This window comes from Syngnathoides biaculeatus, chromosome 14 (assembly GCF_019802595.1).
Source record: "Syngnathoides biaculeatus isolate LvHL_M chromosome 14, ASM1980259v1, whole genome shotgun sequence".
NCBI classification, from domain to species: Eukaryota; Metazoa; Chordata; class Actinopteri; order Syngnathiformes; family Syngnathidae; genus Syngnathoides; species Syngnathoides biaculeatus.
The window spans coordinates 521270-538421 of NC_084653.1; the positions used below are offsets into that span (position 1 = coordinate 521270).

Below are 17152 nucleotides of genomic sequence, written 5' to 3' on the forward strand. Positions count from 1 at the left end.
GTTGAATCCCGGGCCCGCCTGTGTGGAGTTTGCAAGTTTTCCCTGTGGGTTTTCTACCACCATTCAGGTTTCCTCACAAAAACATGCGACATTGTGGAATCTAAATTGCCCCAAGGTGTGATTGTGAGTGCGGCTGTCTGTCTCGATGTGCCCTGCGATTGGCTGGCAACCAGTTCACGGTGTATCCTGGCTCCTACCCGTTGACAGCTGGGACAGGCTCCCTCACAGTTCTCAGGATAGGGGTTCAAATCCCGTCCCCATCTGTGTGGAGATTGCATGTTCTCCCTGTGCTTGCGTGGGTTTTCTCTGGGGAATCCGGTTTACTCCCACATCACAAAAACATGCATTCATTGGAAACCCTAAATTGCCTTTAGATATTACTGTGAGTGCGAATTATTGTTTTTCTCTATGTGCCCTGCAATTGGCTGGCAACTGGTCCAGGGTGTACCAGGCCTCCTGCCCGTTAACAGCTGGGATAGGCTCCAGCACTCCCCGCGATCCTTGTGAGGATAAGCGGTGAAAATTTAAAAGACACTTGACTCATTTAGGGGTACCTTAAACCCGAATGCCATACAAAAGAGCACGTATACTATGGAGGGAGTATTTTAACCGAAAAAGCCTGAGGAAAATTTTTTTATTATTATTATTATTATTATCTTTTTTTTTTTTTTTTTTTTTTACAAATCGGATAAAAAAACTGGTTGTTATTAATGTAGAATGCAGCTAACAAGGTAAACTATAGTTACATCACGTGCATGGGCCCTAGGCCACTAATGCGTGTCAGAAATCCCAACACAGTGTACCCTGGAGATAATGACTAAAACAACTCCTAACACCACTTGTCAGAAATGGAAAAGTGTTTATCCAACAACTAAGGCAGTAAATGATAAACTGATATTTTCTACTAATGTTGCATTGGCTAATTTCTCCTGTGTTAGCTTTACAGGGACAGGTGTTAAAGTGGGAAGTCTCAACAAAACATGGTGTCATGATATCCATCTGCAAACTGCCCCACTGCTCACAATGTACAGAAACTAGGTAATGATATGGAAGCAGGCTTTATTGCCAGAAGGGAACAACCAGCTGCAACCTCATTCATGACGTTCCAGAACCGCATAGCGGTCGACATGCTGCTGGCCGAGAAGGGTGGCGAACGCTCAATGTTCGGTGACCAGTGTTGTTTATTCCAAATATCACAGTATCTGATGGGTCACTCAAAAGGGACATTCAAGGCCTCCGCACCCTGAACCACAAGACGAAGGAGCACTCTGGTGCAAACACATCAGCGTGGTCTGAGTGGTGGAAAAAAAAAAGTTTTGCAAATCTAAAAATTTGGTGTTCTCTCTCCTAGTTTCGATAGCTGTTTGCAGCTATTCTTCCATTGTGTGGATGTTGTTGTATTCCATGCATAAAGACATCACTTAACTAACTTGTAACCACTGCTATTGCCCCGACAAATTCAAAATTGGAAGAAATATATCCACTATTGGCACAACAGGGTAATGACAGTGATATTGTTGACCACGATGATGACGTTATGACTTCTCTTGCAGACCTTTTCTCTGATCCAGAAGATTACAAGTAATTTATATTATATCTTCCTTCGAGTGTAACTCTGTTTTCATAAATATGACTCTGTAGAATAAAGCCGAAAGGACGATCTATTAGATGATGTGAGGATTTGAGCACATGTAGGATAAACAGGAGGATAATGTAGAAATAATTGTAAATATTATAACTGTTTCTACCTGCAATGAAGAAATGCTTTGCTCTGCTCCAATTCAGTTACTGTTCCTGCTTGCAATGAAGAAATGCTTTGCTCGGCTCCAATTCAGTTACTGCTCTGCCTGTAATGAAGAATGCTTTGCTCTGCCTGTAATGAAGAATGCTTTGCTCTGCCTGTAATGAAGAATGCTTTGCTCTGCCTGTAATGAAGAATGCTTTGCTCTGCTCTAGAAAACGTGGTAGCAAATGTAGGATAAACAGTGGGGAAATGTAGGAATAATTGTGATCATAATTATCATACATCTGCTTCCAATAAAGAAATGCTTTGCTCTGCTCTAGATAACGTGGCAGCCCCCGAGCAGGAGATAGCAAGAACAAAAATGTCTAATCATCAGAACTATTAAAACTGCTGCCTGTTAAAGAAATGATGACCAGACATGTATTCAGCAATCTTCAACACAGGCACACATACATGAACAAACATGTACACCTTGTTTCCAACTGTTTTGATTGGCGTCTCCTTTTTGTAACATCTATGTAAATAAGGGGCGTCTTAAAACTAAATAAAGAGAAGTGCTGAGGAGAGGATAATCAGAGAGTGCAGTGCTGAATTGTACGAGACAGTTCCTCTCCTCGCGAGACTTGAACTGGTGTCTTTGCTTCCTTTTTTGTCCTGTTTAATGAATGTCTGATTGGTGAACCTGACAGTATCCAATAGGTCATCTAATATGTACCCTATTTTGACAATGTGATGTTAAATCCTATTTAATAGTGCTTTGAGAAGATTTTTATTGACAATTACGAATTTTCAGAGGCGCTGCCATTTTTGGGAGACATGTACTGTGCCGTTCCAAACTCTGGATTACATGGGACACCATTTATGCCCAGCGCTGATTTCTTGGATTTATTCTCAATCTGATGAAGAAATAGCAGTATCGGTTGATCGGGAAGACTTCCATACAGATTTGAACCTGTGGCTGTAATTAATGCTGAATATTTGGATGGTTCTCCGGGCGGAATGACGCTGAGTCAGACCACCGGGAGGCCTACGTGCGACATAAGTCCGTAAACAAAGGCCCCCGGGAGCTCCGGGCCAGCAGCCGCGATGGTTCTTTGGACAGGAATGACGGGGAGTCTGACGAGTGAGCTCCGGCGGCGGCCGCGAGCCCAGGTTCCAGAAAGCAGAGGCCGTTAGCCCTGGAGGCCGAAACTCGGCTCAAGGCCTCCGCCAACACCAAAGCTTGGCTAAAGGCCTCCGCCACCTGAAAGCTCGGCTCACGGCCAGCCGGTGGAACTCGCTCGTCAGACTCCGCATCAAAGAACCATCCGCAGCTGCCGGGCCGGAGCTCCAAGGGGTCTTTGTTTACGCGCTTATGTCACATGTAGGCCTCCAAGTAGTCAGACTCCGTGTCATTCCGCCTGAAGAGCCATCCCAATATTCAACATGAATTACAGCCACAGCTTCAAATTTATATGAAAGTATTCCTCAGTCTTCCCGATCAACCGATACTGCTATTTCTTCAACAGATGACGATAAATCCGAGAAATCAGCGCTGGGCATAATGGTGTCCCATGTAATCGAGCATTTGGACCGGCACATTACATGTCACATACGCCCACGTACATCATGCGTCCTGCAAAAATGGCAGCAGCCCAGAAAATTCGTAAATGTCGACAAAAATCTTCTCTAAACACTATTAAATTACACAGGATTTAGAATCACATTGTCAAAATAGGGTACATATAAGATGACCTATTGGTTACATTGTTCATGCAGAGCACTGGATTTCTCCTTTAAAAATAAAAGGCACCTGAAGTTGGTATCTTTCATTGTCACCACCACAAATTTAAAACATTAATTAAAAAATAATAATCTATGAGATAGCGCAACACCAGTCCACTTTTGGAACTGCGGTCAAGTCGGCCTCCACTCTTTTGAAGGTTGTTCGACGCTCGTTGGGAACTTACTACCGTAATGAACAAAGTGAGGAGAGGGTGTTACTTTGTGGACGTAACATTCGTCGCTAAATCCAAATTTGAATTTTGCGCTGTACCTGTGAAAGGCATGCACGCGGTGCTTTTCGTTCGGTTGACAAGTAGGTTCCTCGCTTTTTTTTTCAGCACCAGTGCATTCTTATCCCTTCTTTGGATAAACGTCGTCCGTCGTCGCAGGGTTGACCAAGGGTCCGGTTTGCTCAGTTCAGGCTTTCCATGCATGACTGTTTAAATTGTTGTAATAAATTATACCTGCAGTCTGGCTGCTGGAACTAAACCCCCATTTATAATTTATACACTGACTTTTCTTTACGAATTACGGAATTGTCAGTTTAGAGATAATAGTTCACGCGTTTATAAACGCTACCTTCTCAGTTTAACCATTTTACAAAAAGTGGTGAAAATAGTCTTACCTGGATAATGTTGCCGCATTGATCGAACTGTCCATGTCTTCCTCTATAAAAACCAGAGACCGTCGCTGCCATGTTGACTGAGGCATGACATGTCACATGATTATCCTTCTTTTTGTTTTTTGATCTGTAGCATCTAACGTATACTGTGCTTGACGTGCGCTACCTACTGTGCTGGAGTACTGTGTAGGTCGCATCAAACTTGAGTCATCAGCTAGAACATGCTCACGTGGCGACCATGTTGGAGAGGTCACCGTTTCCGTTGAAGGTAATCTATGGAGGCTGATATTAAGTCGTAATTTGCTCATATAGTAACCGATTTTCATAAACGTTACTGTTTAGTCAAAGCCAAAGCCTATGGTATAAAGACACGACATTTGAAAATTCCCACACACCAAAAGAAAAATGTGAAAGAATCCTTGTCATAATAGTATGTCATTTAACGCAAGCATTTGAAGGATGATGAAGCAGTATCCTTGGTGTCTCTTGCAAACCCCACTCATTTACTGTGCTGATGCCGCTGACACCTCTATTTTAGCCTCGCCCTTGCCACGAAACCAACATGGCTGGTGCAGTTTTCTTCTTTCTCGTTTCTTGTTGTTGTTAGTGTTTCTGGCAGTGTGTAAAAACTGCACAGTGTGTTACTGCCCTCCTGAGGTTAGGTTCACACTGTAGGAAAAGTTAGATTTTATCCATCCATTTTCTTCACTGCCTATCCTCACAAGGGTTGCGGTGAGTCCAGGAGCCTATCCCAGCTGTCAGGAGGCGGATTCCACCCTGAACTGGTTGCCAGCCGATCGCAGGGCACATTGAGACAAACAGCCACACTCACAATCACACCTAGGGGCAATTTAGAGTGTCCATTTAATGTTGCGTGTTTTTGGAATGTGGGAGAAAAACGGACTGCCCGGAGGAAACCCACGCAGGCACGCAGAGAACGTGCAAACTCCACACAGGCGGGTCCGGGATTGAACCCGGGACCTCAGAACTGTGAGGCCAACGCTTTACCAGCTCAGTCACTGTGCCGCCCAGCTGGACTTTATTTTATTTATTACTCAATGTGACGTACAGTATACGATTTTTTTTTTTTTTATGTCACTGTGAAAAGGACAATTCAGATGTTTTCTTATCCAACGCAGGCCTATTTCATATGTGGATATAAATTTGAGACTTTAAAGCTCCACTAACATGAAATGCATGAGTTTTTGTATGTTTTTAATTAAAGGAAAAAAAAGGCAGCTGGAATGGATCCATCCGTTTTTTCACCACAAAACATGATTTTGACATATATGGCTTTTTGTAACTCCCACCACGAAAATGCTCTCGAGCGATTTGTTTTGGAGAAGAAGCAGGAAGTGACGTTATCAGCAGGAGCACACTCAGTGTGCTCGTGTGTTCATACTAGCTTTATCTGCTGGAAGGTTGCTCTTTGTTCCTTTGTATTAGCCAAAATGATGGCTCGTTGTATGACTGGATATTGTACGGACACTCGGGAGGATGGATTTACTCCTCAAGATAACATTCTTATTTCTTATGACACATCTGTGGAGCGTTGGAATCTTGTCCTACTATGAAAAACCTTTGACACTCCAAATCCTTTTGAGCACCACCAAAGTACCTTTGAAATACCTTTTGAAACCACTTTTATGAAGAAGCAAATATACCTCACCTTGCTTCTTTGCAAAGGCAAGAATAGTCTCAAGACCACAGAGATAACTACTAAAACCCCTTCTTCTGAATCAAAATTAACCAAAGTAAAAGTGATCCAATTTTGAAAATAAATAAATAAATAAATAAATAAATAAATAGACAAATGAATATATTTTGGAGATAAATAAATAAATAAATGATTGGTTTCCTATGGTGAAACAAAGGTGGCACGGTGGAGCAGTTGTTGAGTATTGGCCTCACAGTTCTGAGGACTGGGTGTGTGGAGTTGCATGTTGACCCAGTGCCTGCGTGAGTTTTCTCCGGGCACTCTGATTTCATCTCATCTCCCAAAAACATGCAACATTAATTGGACACTCTAAATTATCCCAAAGTGTGATTGTGAGTGCGGCTGTTGTCTATCTCTATGTTCCCTATGGTTGACTGGTAGCTGGTTTGCCTCGTGGTGGCAGGGATGGCCTCCGGCACTCCCGTGACCCTTATGAGGATGAGTGGCTAAGAAAATGAATGGATGGATGGATAGATGGATGTTAGTAGAAGTTAGTAGAAAATCCTTATCGAAAGATTGTGTTGTTTGCATGACAATTTTTACAGATTATCCCGGCACTATTACTAGATGATTGTACCTTTGAATTTGGAGTGGAACAGTATCTGATAATGAATGTAAAAAATGGGATTTTGTTTTTACACTAACTTCTTTTTTTAAAAAAAAAAAAAAAGTTTTCTAATGACATAGCACTGAGTAATTTCACATGCATGTAATTGATAGGAACTGGAAGCAAATTAGGAGATTTATCAACTTCGATGGATAAATCCAATATTGTAATTGACAGTACATTTAAGTCAAAGAGATAAGTTGTTGTGCGTTTATAACACTATTGTCTTATCTATTCATATGATGTCTGTTTATGAATTAACATCTACTGTGCATGCAGTTTACCACACACTGCCATAGACGAAAGAGCAGAAGAATGGGAACTACAAAAGTGTTTTAACATACATCGACGCCACTGATGTTCCAAGTAAGTATAAATTGGCTGATGAATTGGTTGCAGGATTTGAGTTCTCAGGTTAGTGGTGTACAACCGACAAAAATGTAGACAGAATCAACTGCATTCATTAAAGAAAAAAAATTGAGCAGTTGGACACAAGGAGGGTTTGAAGTTGTGCACGAGCAGTTATCTGCTACTTCATTTATGGCATTCTAAGCCAGAGTCGCTGTTGACATGTTGGCTGAGAGAGGGGAACTCTGTGCTATGTTCAAAGAACAATGTCGCACACTTCTCGCCAAACATTACAGCTGTGAAGAAGTCACACACCAACATCATAAGAGAGTCTCCGAACCCTTAATGGTAAAATGTCAAAAATATTTTGGTGTTGACGCTTCCATGTGGCACTCCTGGATGCGTGCCTTTGGAAAATACAAAGCCGTGGTGTCTTCAATTTGGTTTAAGTCACTGTTTTTGCAGCAATATTGACATTGTGTGGATGCTGTTGTATTTTGTCTATGTGCTCTCATTTGTAAAACTTATTAACACTGTTTTCCACAAAGGAACAGGTGGTGGCGATGTATCCTTTATTGATGAAGAATGTTGATGGAGTGACAGTGATGACGAGTTTCCATTAAACTTGTCTGACTTGTTTCTAGATCCAGATTATGAGTAAAAACATTTTTACCCTCTGTGTATGTGTATTTGTTTTAAGAAAAAAAAAAGATTTTAGTACTAAATGACAGAGAATGATGACTGATAATAGAGATAATTGAGAATTTGTGCAAATACATAATAAACAGGAGGGAAATATTAGATTTATTATTTTATCATGCATTTGTTTATATTATCCTTGCCCGAATCAATCTCCTTCCGAGCAGCTGTGTGACCCGAAGTATAACCCAGCGACGCCCTGAGGAGTTATGCACCCCTTTGCTGAGCAGATATTCGTCAACACCATTGTTATAAATGTCTCTTTAGTATTCACCTCTGTATTGTCATTCTCCATTATGTCTCCTTAGTATTCGTCTCCGTACTGGCATTCACCATTGTTATGTTTATCTGAGTATCTGTCTTTGTGTTGGTAATGTCATCTGTTCCTCCATTTGTTTTTTGATCTTGTGACCTTTTGTTTTGAGAAACTAATAAAAAAGGGGACACTGGTAAGACTGACTGAGAGCGGGTGTTGGCGTTGCAGCTGGTCAGTCAAACCCGTTTCTCCTCAAGAGCAAATTTAAGGCCTCTCTTGTCCCTTCATTTGTATAATTCATCCAGCGGTTGGGTTTAAACCTAACAGCTTTCAAACAGGTTTAAGGAGTGAGTTTATTGGAAAATATAGCAATTTTTTCCGGACACATAGACATGTCAGAACAAGATAGTGCCATCTGCAAAGTGTTCCCACAAAGTTGGAATTGTGCAAATTCTCTTGGTATGCTGAAGCATTCACTTTCTTTCAGTGGAGCACAGGGGCTAATATTTTAGACATTTCAATCTTTGTAGGAACTGTTTGGAGCTAGCCCCTTCCTGATCCAAAATGACTGTGCATCTGTACACAAATCAATGTTCATAAAGACACAGATGACTGAATTTAATTTGGATGATCTTGAATGGCCTACACAATCCCAACCCCAACTCTATAGAATGCTTTGGATGAATTAGAGTGGAGACTGAGAGCCAGGCATATTCCATGTTTTTGGAATGTGGGAGGAAACCGGAGTGCCTGGAGAAAACCCATGCAGGCACGGGGAGGACATGCAAACTTCACACAGGCGGGGCCGGGATTGAACCGGGACCTGAGAACTGTGACGCCAATGCTTTCCAACTGATCTACGGTTGTAATGGCGAAATTCGACGAGCAGTTCATTCCAAAACGGGATGCTATCTATGAGTTTTCAAAGTTTCACTCCAGAGTTGAACAACCAGGCGAAAGTGTGGAAGCATTCGTCAGGTAACTGTATGAGCTAGCTGAAAACGGCAATTTTGGAAAATTAAAAGAAAATGCAGGATCGCATAGAGAATGGAATTCGTAATAAACAAGTGTCACAAAGACTACAAATGAAAAGTGATTTAACATTGGAGACCGCCATTGAAACAGCCAGACATTGTGAATTGGTTAAGTCACAGAATACAGAGAGAGGGCGTGCGCAGAGTACTTGGCGGTTTTCGCATTTTTCGGAGGTTTCTGGTCTCCATTCACTGTGAAAAATGACGGATTACCGTATTTGCAAGCAACAATCTGGTTTCATGTCTAGAAAGTACAGAGAAAATCAGAAGGAGCTACACGGTGTCTGTGTATAGAGAAAGCCTTTTACAGGGTACCTCGAGAGGAACTGTGGTACTGCATGTAGAAGTCTAGACTGGCTGAGAAGTATGTTAGAATAATACGGGACATGGATGAGGGCAGCAGCACGGTGGATCCGCTGGTAAAGCTTTGGCCTCACAGTTCTGAGGTCCCGTGTTCAATACCGGACCCGACTGTGTGGAGTTGTTCTCTCCATGCCTGCATGGGTTTCCTCTTGCACTCCGGTTTTCTTCCCACATTCCAAAAACATGCAACATTGAACACTCTAAATTGCCCCTAGGTGTGATTGTGAGTGTGGCTGTTTGTCTCGACGTGCCCTGCGATTGGCTGGCAACCACTTCAGAGTGTACCCCGCCTCCTGCCCGTTGCCAGCTGGGATAGAGTCAAGCACTCCCTGCGACCCTTGTGAGGATAAGCAGCTAAGAAAATGGATGCATGTATGTATGAGGGCAGCAGAACAGTCGTGAGGTGTGTTGTGGGGTGACAGCAGTTTAAGGTGGAGCTTGCACTGCATGAGGGATCAGTCCTGAGCCCCCTCCTGTTTGCAGTGATGGAGTGGTTGACAGATTACGTTAGACTGGAATCCCCATGGACCATGATGTTTTCAGAAGACATTGTGATCTGCAGTGAAAACTGGGAGCAAGTAGAGGAATAGTTATAAAGACGGAGGTCTGCCTCAGCCAAGTCTTTCCCCCTTCCTTTGTTATCCATAGCACAGCATGTGGCGAGTGCCTGCCCCAAGCCAAGCCAGCAACGTTTTTCGATCGTAGAATCTGGCTATGCAGCTCCAATCACCTTTCTGGACCACGACCGGCTGACATAGCTGAAATGAGCAACTACAGGCCTCGTTGGCACCTTACTGAGTTCCAGAGCTCAGTTCGCCACCAGTTCAACTGTGTGCACCCAAACATGATAACTTTTCCTCTGCCTCATTTTGTTTGCTTTATTTTTTTTCATTATTTATCCCTTTTCAACCATACCTTCCTTTGCGCTCCTGAGGTTCAGAGGAATACCAGGCCACAGGAAAAGAAGTACCATAGAGGAATTGGGAAGGTTAAAAGAAAAAAAAAAATCTAAAGCTCTTATCACATGAAGAAGACCACACTTCAATTGGAGAAGAAAATGTATCTAAGGAGATTAAAGTGCTTTTGCGGTATCTTGGGAAATCAGATGAAACCAAAAAGTGTATGTAAACTGGTTAAAAATTTCTAGAGTTAAAAGTTTAAATAAATAGAGTAGTAATTTGGTTTTTGGGTTTCTTTAAACAAAGTGGTGGAGTATTTATCAAGGTATATGCTGAATTTATTTTCTTTTGGAGGGATTTGTATTGAAATATTATTATTATTAATTTGTGAAAAGGAAATACTTTTGTTTGAGGAAGTGAAGAGTTGAGAGACAATGTTCGAGAGAGAGAGAGAGGAGCGGGAGGAAAGAGTGTGAAGGACTCGCAGTTGGATGAAGGAAAGACGAAAGTTAATAGCAGACATTTATTAAAATTAAAATAAAATATTTGACAAGGACTGTTGAAAAGTCACTAGTGATAGTGTGTCTTTTGAGTGGACTGCTCAAATTACGCTGTAACGTGGTTGAGTTAGCTGCTCATACAGAGGCTATCGGATGCATGAGATTTTGGTCGGACACTAGCGACAAGTTATGCAAGCTCCCGACCCCTGTGTTTTACGACAACGAAGACAAGGACGAGGACGAGAGCTTCGCAACTAATTGGACTGTGAGGCTTTTGCTGACACTGGACAAGTGGACACAACCCTCGACTTTTTTCGCTCCTGCTGTTTGAAACACTACCGTTAGTGTAGTGTAGCGATGTAGCGACATCGGGGTTTGAATCTCTTTTGTTTGCTGGCTATTTTCACATTTTTTGGGGCCCTTAGCTTAGGTAGTTTGTGCATGTGTACCTTTTGTGTTTACTTATTTACGTTTTGGAAATAGATTTGTATTTTCAACCTTTATTTTATGATTAAATTTTCACACTATTTTTTAAACAACCAAGTCTTATTTGACTATCCAACATTCAGTTAAAAAAGTGGGGCATTTATATTGTAGCTTTGTTGTCCATATTAGGATAACATTAACTCATAAGGGAAAATATTATTTCAGGGACCTTTTGAGAGGGAATAAGTGCACAAGTAATGAGTAAAGTCTTAATAGAAGTTTAGAGTAATGACCATTGAGTCAGTTGCTGAGTTCCTAATTTTGAATGAGCAAAGAACTCAGGTGAGTCACCGCTTGTCAAAGTATTCTAAACCAGAGAGGCGCTGATGTATAAGAAAATGAGGAAAAAAAACAGTTGAAAAATATACTGTGTTGGTGGTATCTGTGGTTGAAACTTTTTATTTTTTTTATTTGCAGCACATTTTTAAACTTACACTAAAGTAGTCATGATGATGCAGGATTACACACTTGTCTACAGAGATCAATTCAATGTTGATGTGAATCCAGACAAAAAGCTTGAAAAACATATAAATGGAAGATTTTACAAGAAACTGACGTAATTATACAGATAGAGAAGGTTGAGAATTTATGAATTAAACTTCCTGCAAACTATAAGTATTGAAATCCAAATTGTCTACACTAGTCAGAATGTCGTTCTAGTTCATTTGTGATTTTGCTCCTGCTCCGGTGAACCCCACGACTCGACAGCAATGCATAATGTATGTGCATTGTATTCCCTATTTTCAACACAAACTATTTTCAGGTTTTTGGCTCACCCAAAGATCATTTGGTATGGTAGCTACAGTTATTTGCAATACAACATTCACAAGTAACAAATGCATAAAAAGAAAATAAAGTGATTGACAGGTGGCCATGGTCTAAAATAAAATAATGTGAATTATTTAATGTAATGCATGAATGTAATCACTTCCATTTTAAAGATATGAAGCTCAAGTGTCATTGTAATGTTGTAGTTTGAGGGATTAAAAGAAAGATGTGTCAGAGGAAAAGGCCCCAACAAGTCTAAATTCGTCTCGAGTCAAAACACAGAAAAGCCGTTGAGGCAGAGCCTTGGAATACGGTGCTGGTCGAGGGATACATGTACGCAACAAAATCTCCCGGCCTGCTGGCGAAGGGAAGTCTTGAGTCTTGCTGTCTCCTTCAGTCTGCTTCCTTCCTTCTTCCATTCTCAGTCCAGTTTCCTGATCCAGGATGACAGTCTATGGGGACACAAAAAATGAGGAATTAAAAAACGAAGTACTCTTTTTACATTGATATTTGCACTCGAGCACTGAACTTCTCTGATGAAATAATTACAATTTAATCTCTATGTAAATCCAAAGAAGATACATTTGAAAAGTACTCTTTCCATCTATTTAGCACACTACTGGCTCCAGTCAACACATTTCCATCTCTATCCTTAATCACCCTTACCTGCTGCACCATCCTTCCCATCTCTATCCCTCTGTCAGCCCAACTTGTAGAGATCCTTTTCTCCTTCTTTCGTGTCCAACCTGACGTCATATGCCTCTTGTTTAGCCTTTGCCACCTCTACCAATGTACTCCTTTCGCCTCTCCCCAGTCCTCTCAGTGTTCCACGTCTTCTTTACCAATCTCTTTCCTTAGATGATTTCCTCTATTTTGGGGTTCCAACACCAAGTCTCCTTCTCCCCTTTCCAGAAGGCACTCCAAGTACTCTCCTGCCTGCCTCTCAGAGTACCTTGGTAGGAGTATTCCAGTCTTCCGGGAGCTCTTCCTGTTCAACTAGAGACTGTCTCACCTCTTTCCAAAAGGCCACACAACATTCTCCCTTTCTCAACTTCCACCACCTGATTCTCTGCTCTACCTTTGTCTTCTTAATCTTCCTACCCGCTACCGGAGTAATACTACACACCACCATCCTATGCTGTGTAGCTACACTCGCTCTCACCACTATTTTACAATCTGTAACCTCCTTCAGATTACATTGTCTGCACAAAATATATTCCACCTGCGTGCTCCTACCTCCGCTCTTGTAGGTCACTCTATGTTCCTGTCTCTTTTGGTATTAAGTGTTCACAACAGCCATTTCCATCCTTTTTGCGAAGTCCACCACCATCTGCTCCTCAAAGGTCCTTTGCTGAATGCCGTACTTACCCATCACTTCTTCATCGCCTCTGTTTCCTTCACCAACATGTCCATTACAATTTGGACCAATCACAACTCGCTCTCTGTCTGGGATGCTCAGATCTACTTCATCTAGTTCCTTCCAGAATTTCTCTTTCAACTCTAGGTCACATCCTACCTGTTGGGCATAGCCGCTAACCACAATATCCATAACACCCTCAATTTCAAATTTCAATCTCATCACTCGATCTGATACTCTTTTCACCTCCAAGACATTCTTAGCCAGCTCTTCCTTTAAAATAATCCCTACTCCATTTCTCTTCCCATCTACTCCGTGGGAGAACAATTTAAACTCCTTCCTGTGCCTGCGTGGGTTTTCCCGGGCATTCCAGTTTCCTCCCACATCCTAAAAACATGCAACATTAATTGGACACTCTAAATTTCCCCGAGGTGTAATTGTGAGTGCGGCTGTTTGTCTCTATGTGTCCTCTGATTGGCTGGCAGCCAGTTCAGGGTGTACCTTGCCTCCTGCCCATTGACAGCTGGGATAGGCTCCAGCACTCCTGCGACACTCATTTGGATAAGCGGCTAAGAAAATGGATTGATAGAGATATGATTTTTTTTCCACATTTGGACAAATCTCGTTTTTAGCCTCCAATGTTGCAGATCCAAAATGTCTTGTGTCAGGGTCAGAGCTAACTCAGGTTTGCAACTAAAAAAATATCAATCGGCCTCAATTAATGAGCAATTTCCACAATCCCCAAAATTTGTCTAATCCGATATACAGTGAAGAAAACAAGTATTTGAACACCCTGCTATTTCGCAAGTTCTCCCACTTTGAAATCATGGAGGAAATTTTCATCGTAGGTGCATGTCCACTGTAAGAGAGATAATCTAAAAAGAACATTTCAGAAATCACAATGTACGATTTTTCCATTATTTATTTGTGTGATACAGCTGCAAGTAAGTATTTGAACACCTGAGAAAACTAATGTTAATATTTGGTACGGCAGCCTTTGATTGTAATTACATAGGTCAAGTGTATCCTGAAGTTGTTCACCAGGTTTGCACACACTGCAGGAGGGATTCTGGCCCACTCCTCCACACAGATCTTCTCTTGATCAGACAGGTTTCTGGGCTGTCGCTGAGAAACAGAGTTTCAGCTCTCTCCAAAGACTTTGTATTGGAATTAGGTCTGGAGACTGGCGAGGCCACGACACGCCAGAACCTTGATATGCTTCTTCCGGACAAACTCCTTGGTTTTCCTGGCTGTGTGCTTCAGGTCATTGTCATGTTGAAAGACCCAGCCACGACCCATCTTCAATGCTCTGACTGAGGGAAAGAGGGTGTTCCCCAAAATCTCCCAATACATGGCCCCGGTCATCCTCTCCTTAATACAGTGCAGTTGTCCTGTACCATGTGTAGAAATGCACCCCCAAAGCATGATGCTACCACCCCCACGCTTCACAGTAGGGATGGTGTTCTTGGGATGGAACTCAGCATTCGTCTTCCTCCAAACACGGTTCGTGGAATTATGACCAAAAAGTTCCATTTGTTCCATCATCTGACCACAAAACCTTCTCCCATGACTTCTCTGTATCATCCAAATGGTCAATGGCAAATGGTCATTGGCAAACTTATGACGGGCCTTGACATGTGCTGGTTTAAGCAGGGGAACCTTCCGTGCCATCCATGATTTCAAACCATGACGTGTTAGTGTATTACCAACAGTCACCTTGGAAATCGTGGTCCCAGCTCTTTTCAGGTCATTGACCAAGTCCTGTCGTGTCGTCCTGGGCTGATTCCTCATCTTTCAAAGGATCATTGAGACCCCACGAGGTGGTATCTTGCATGGGGCTCCACTCTGATTAAGATTGACCATCATGTTTAACTTCTTTCATTTTCTAATGATTGCTCCAACAGCAAACCTTTTTTCACCAAGCTTGGCAATTTCTCCATAGCTCTTTCCAGCCCGTGTGGAGTTGTACAATTTTGTCTCTAGTGTCTTTGGACAGCTCTTTGGTCTTGGCCATGTTACAAGTTTGAGTCTTACTGATTGTATGGGGTGAATAGGTGTCTTTCTGCAGCTAATGACCTCACACAGGTGCATCTGATTCAGGATAACACATGGAGTGGAGGTGGACTTTTAAAGGCGGCCAAACAGTTCTTCGAGGGTCAGAATTCTAGCTGATAGACAAGTGTTCAAATACTTATTTGCAGCTGTATCACACAAATCGTTAAAAAAAAATATCATACATTGTAATTTCTGGATGTTTCTTTTTAGATTACCTCCCTCACAGTGAACATGCACCTACGATGAAAATTTCAGACCCCTCCATGATTTCTACATGGGAGAAGTTGCAATATAGCAAGGTATTCAAATACTTATTTTCTTTACTGTAGCTTCTTTTCCACAAGGCAAAACTAGCCACAACAATGCCAGACAGGTATTTTTCATTTGTTCCAAAAACTGCATAGGTCTGCAGAAAAATGCAGTCAAGGGAGGTTGTGCGTGTCAGAGAGATGACGTTTTCAAGCTTATTCTTTGTTTACCTATAATTTTACATTTTATTTGTAACTTTTTTGAGACTCTTTTGAGTTTTTGAACGTGGGGTAGCTGCCTTTTCGAGGCTACTAGCTTCAACCACACTTTTACATCACACTGACTATGGTCCTCAGGTGCTAGTTATTCCACAGACTTATTATTTGTGGAACTGTTGCTGTGACAGGCACACCTGGTCTCGTAGGTTGTAGCTGACCCTACTTGTCCTTTTAGCTTGAGCCCTATGGCTAGCTGACCATGGCGAGCCTGTTTAGATGCAAAGCAGATGAAGTCCCATTCCTATTCAGTCTATAGGCTTCTGCATTTTAGTCGTAGGTGACATAATCAATCACAACATCAGGTTTAAAAACACACCCACTGTAATGTGTATGCCTAGGGCCAGAGCACCTAACATTGAAGCTAGCCTTAGGAACCTGAATCACAATTGGCTTAAACACTACTGTGGGGCTAACAACATTATCTACTTGAGCTCTGGGTCATGGTTGAAAGAACAAGATCCCAGATACAAGCAGCTGAAATTAGTTTCCTCCACAGGGTGTCTGGGCTCTCCCTTACAGATGAGGTGAGAAGCTTGGTCATCCCTTGCAACTGACTGTTGACCACTTCAGGGTCTAGTTGAGTGTGTGAGTCTCTCCAGCATCCGCCACGTCCCTGGGGTCTCCTCCTGGTGAGATGTGCCTGGAACAGCTCAACAGGGAGGCATCCAGGAGGCATTCGAAACAAATGCCTGGGCAAACTCATCTGGCTCGTCTAAATGCAGAGGAGCAGCGGGTATACTCTGAGCCCTTCCCGGATGACCTAGCTTTCACCCTATCTGTTAGGGAGAGCATGGGCACCCTGCAGAGGAAAGTTGCTGCTTGTATTCGAGATCTTATTTTGATCATGACCCACAGGTTGCGACCATAGGTGAGAGGAGGAAGTTTCATAAATTGAGGGGTAAATAGAAAGCTTTGCCTTTACCACAACAGACTGATACAAATTCTGCATGCCTACAGATGCTGCACAGATCAACCTGCATCTGGTTCCATTCTTCCCTCACTTGTGAACCAGACCCCATTATATTTGATCCAATCCTTCAATTGGCGAAGGATCTCAACCCTGATCTGGAGAGGGCACTGCACCCTTTTCCGACTGAGGACCATGGTCTCTGACTTAGAGATGCTGATTCTCATACCAGCCGCTTCACACTCAGTTGCGAAATCCTCCAGTGAGAGTGAGAGATCTCGGCTTGATGATGCCAACAGAACCACATCATCTGCAAAAAGGAGGGATGCAAAACTGAGGCCACCAAACCGGACCTCCTCTATTGCTTGGTTGTGCTGAGAAATTCTGTCTATAAAAATGAACAGAGTCCGTCTCAAAGTGCAGCCTTAGGGGAAGTCTTCAAAGTATTCTCCTTACTGATTCACAACATCTCAAGTTGAGGTAACCGGCGGCCCATCTC

General features: G+C 42.3%; 2 protein-coding genes and 1 long non-coding RNA gene across 19 annotated transcripts in view; 1 reads left to right on the forward strand and 2 right to left on the reverse strand.

The window, feature by feature from the left end:
• The window catches only part of ccdc93 (coiled-coil domain containing 93), a 182083-nt gene extending 177183 nt beyond the window's left edge, over positions 1-4900 (reverse strand). For 2 of the 10 annotated variants that reach the window (XM_061842450.1, XM_061842447.1), the window contains exons 1-2: positions 4297-4900; positions 4134-4210 (exon numbers count right to left, since the gene is read on the reverse strand). In XM_061842450.1, the coding sequence (XP_061698434.1) occupies positions 4134-4210; positions 4297-4456 (237 nt within the window). In that variant the 5' untranslated portion in view covers positions 4457-4900. Of the gene's footprint in view, positions 1-4133 lie in introns of all 10 variants that reach the window. The other 8 variants (XR_009798230.1, XR_009798231.1, XM_061842446.1 and 5 more) reach the window with 8 other exon arrangements.
• Positions 3646-8020, forward strand: LOC133512643 (uncharacterized). Its single transcript, XR_009798232.1, has 3 exons — positions 3646-3821; positions 4264-4398; positions 6734-8020. It is a non-coding gene; the product is annotated as an uncharacterized LOC133512643 (long non-coding RNA).
• Positions 8021-11418: 3398 nt separating this feature from the next.
• Positions 11419-17152, reverse strand: part of rab3gap1 (RAB3 GTPase activating protein subunit 1) — a 230181-nt gene continuing 224447 nt past the window's right edge. For 7 of the 8 annotated variants that reach the window (XM_061841834.1, XM_061841830.1, XM_061841832.1 and 4 more), the window contains one exon: positions 11419-12259. In XM_061841834.1, coding sequence (XP_061697818.1) covers positions 12023-12259 — 237 coding nt within the window. In that variant the 3' untranslated portion in view covers positions 11419-12022. The remainder of the gene's footprint in view (positions 12260-17152) is intronic. The other variant, XR_009798163.1, reaches the window with a different exon arrangement.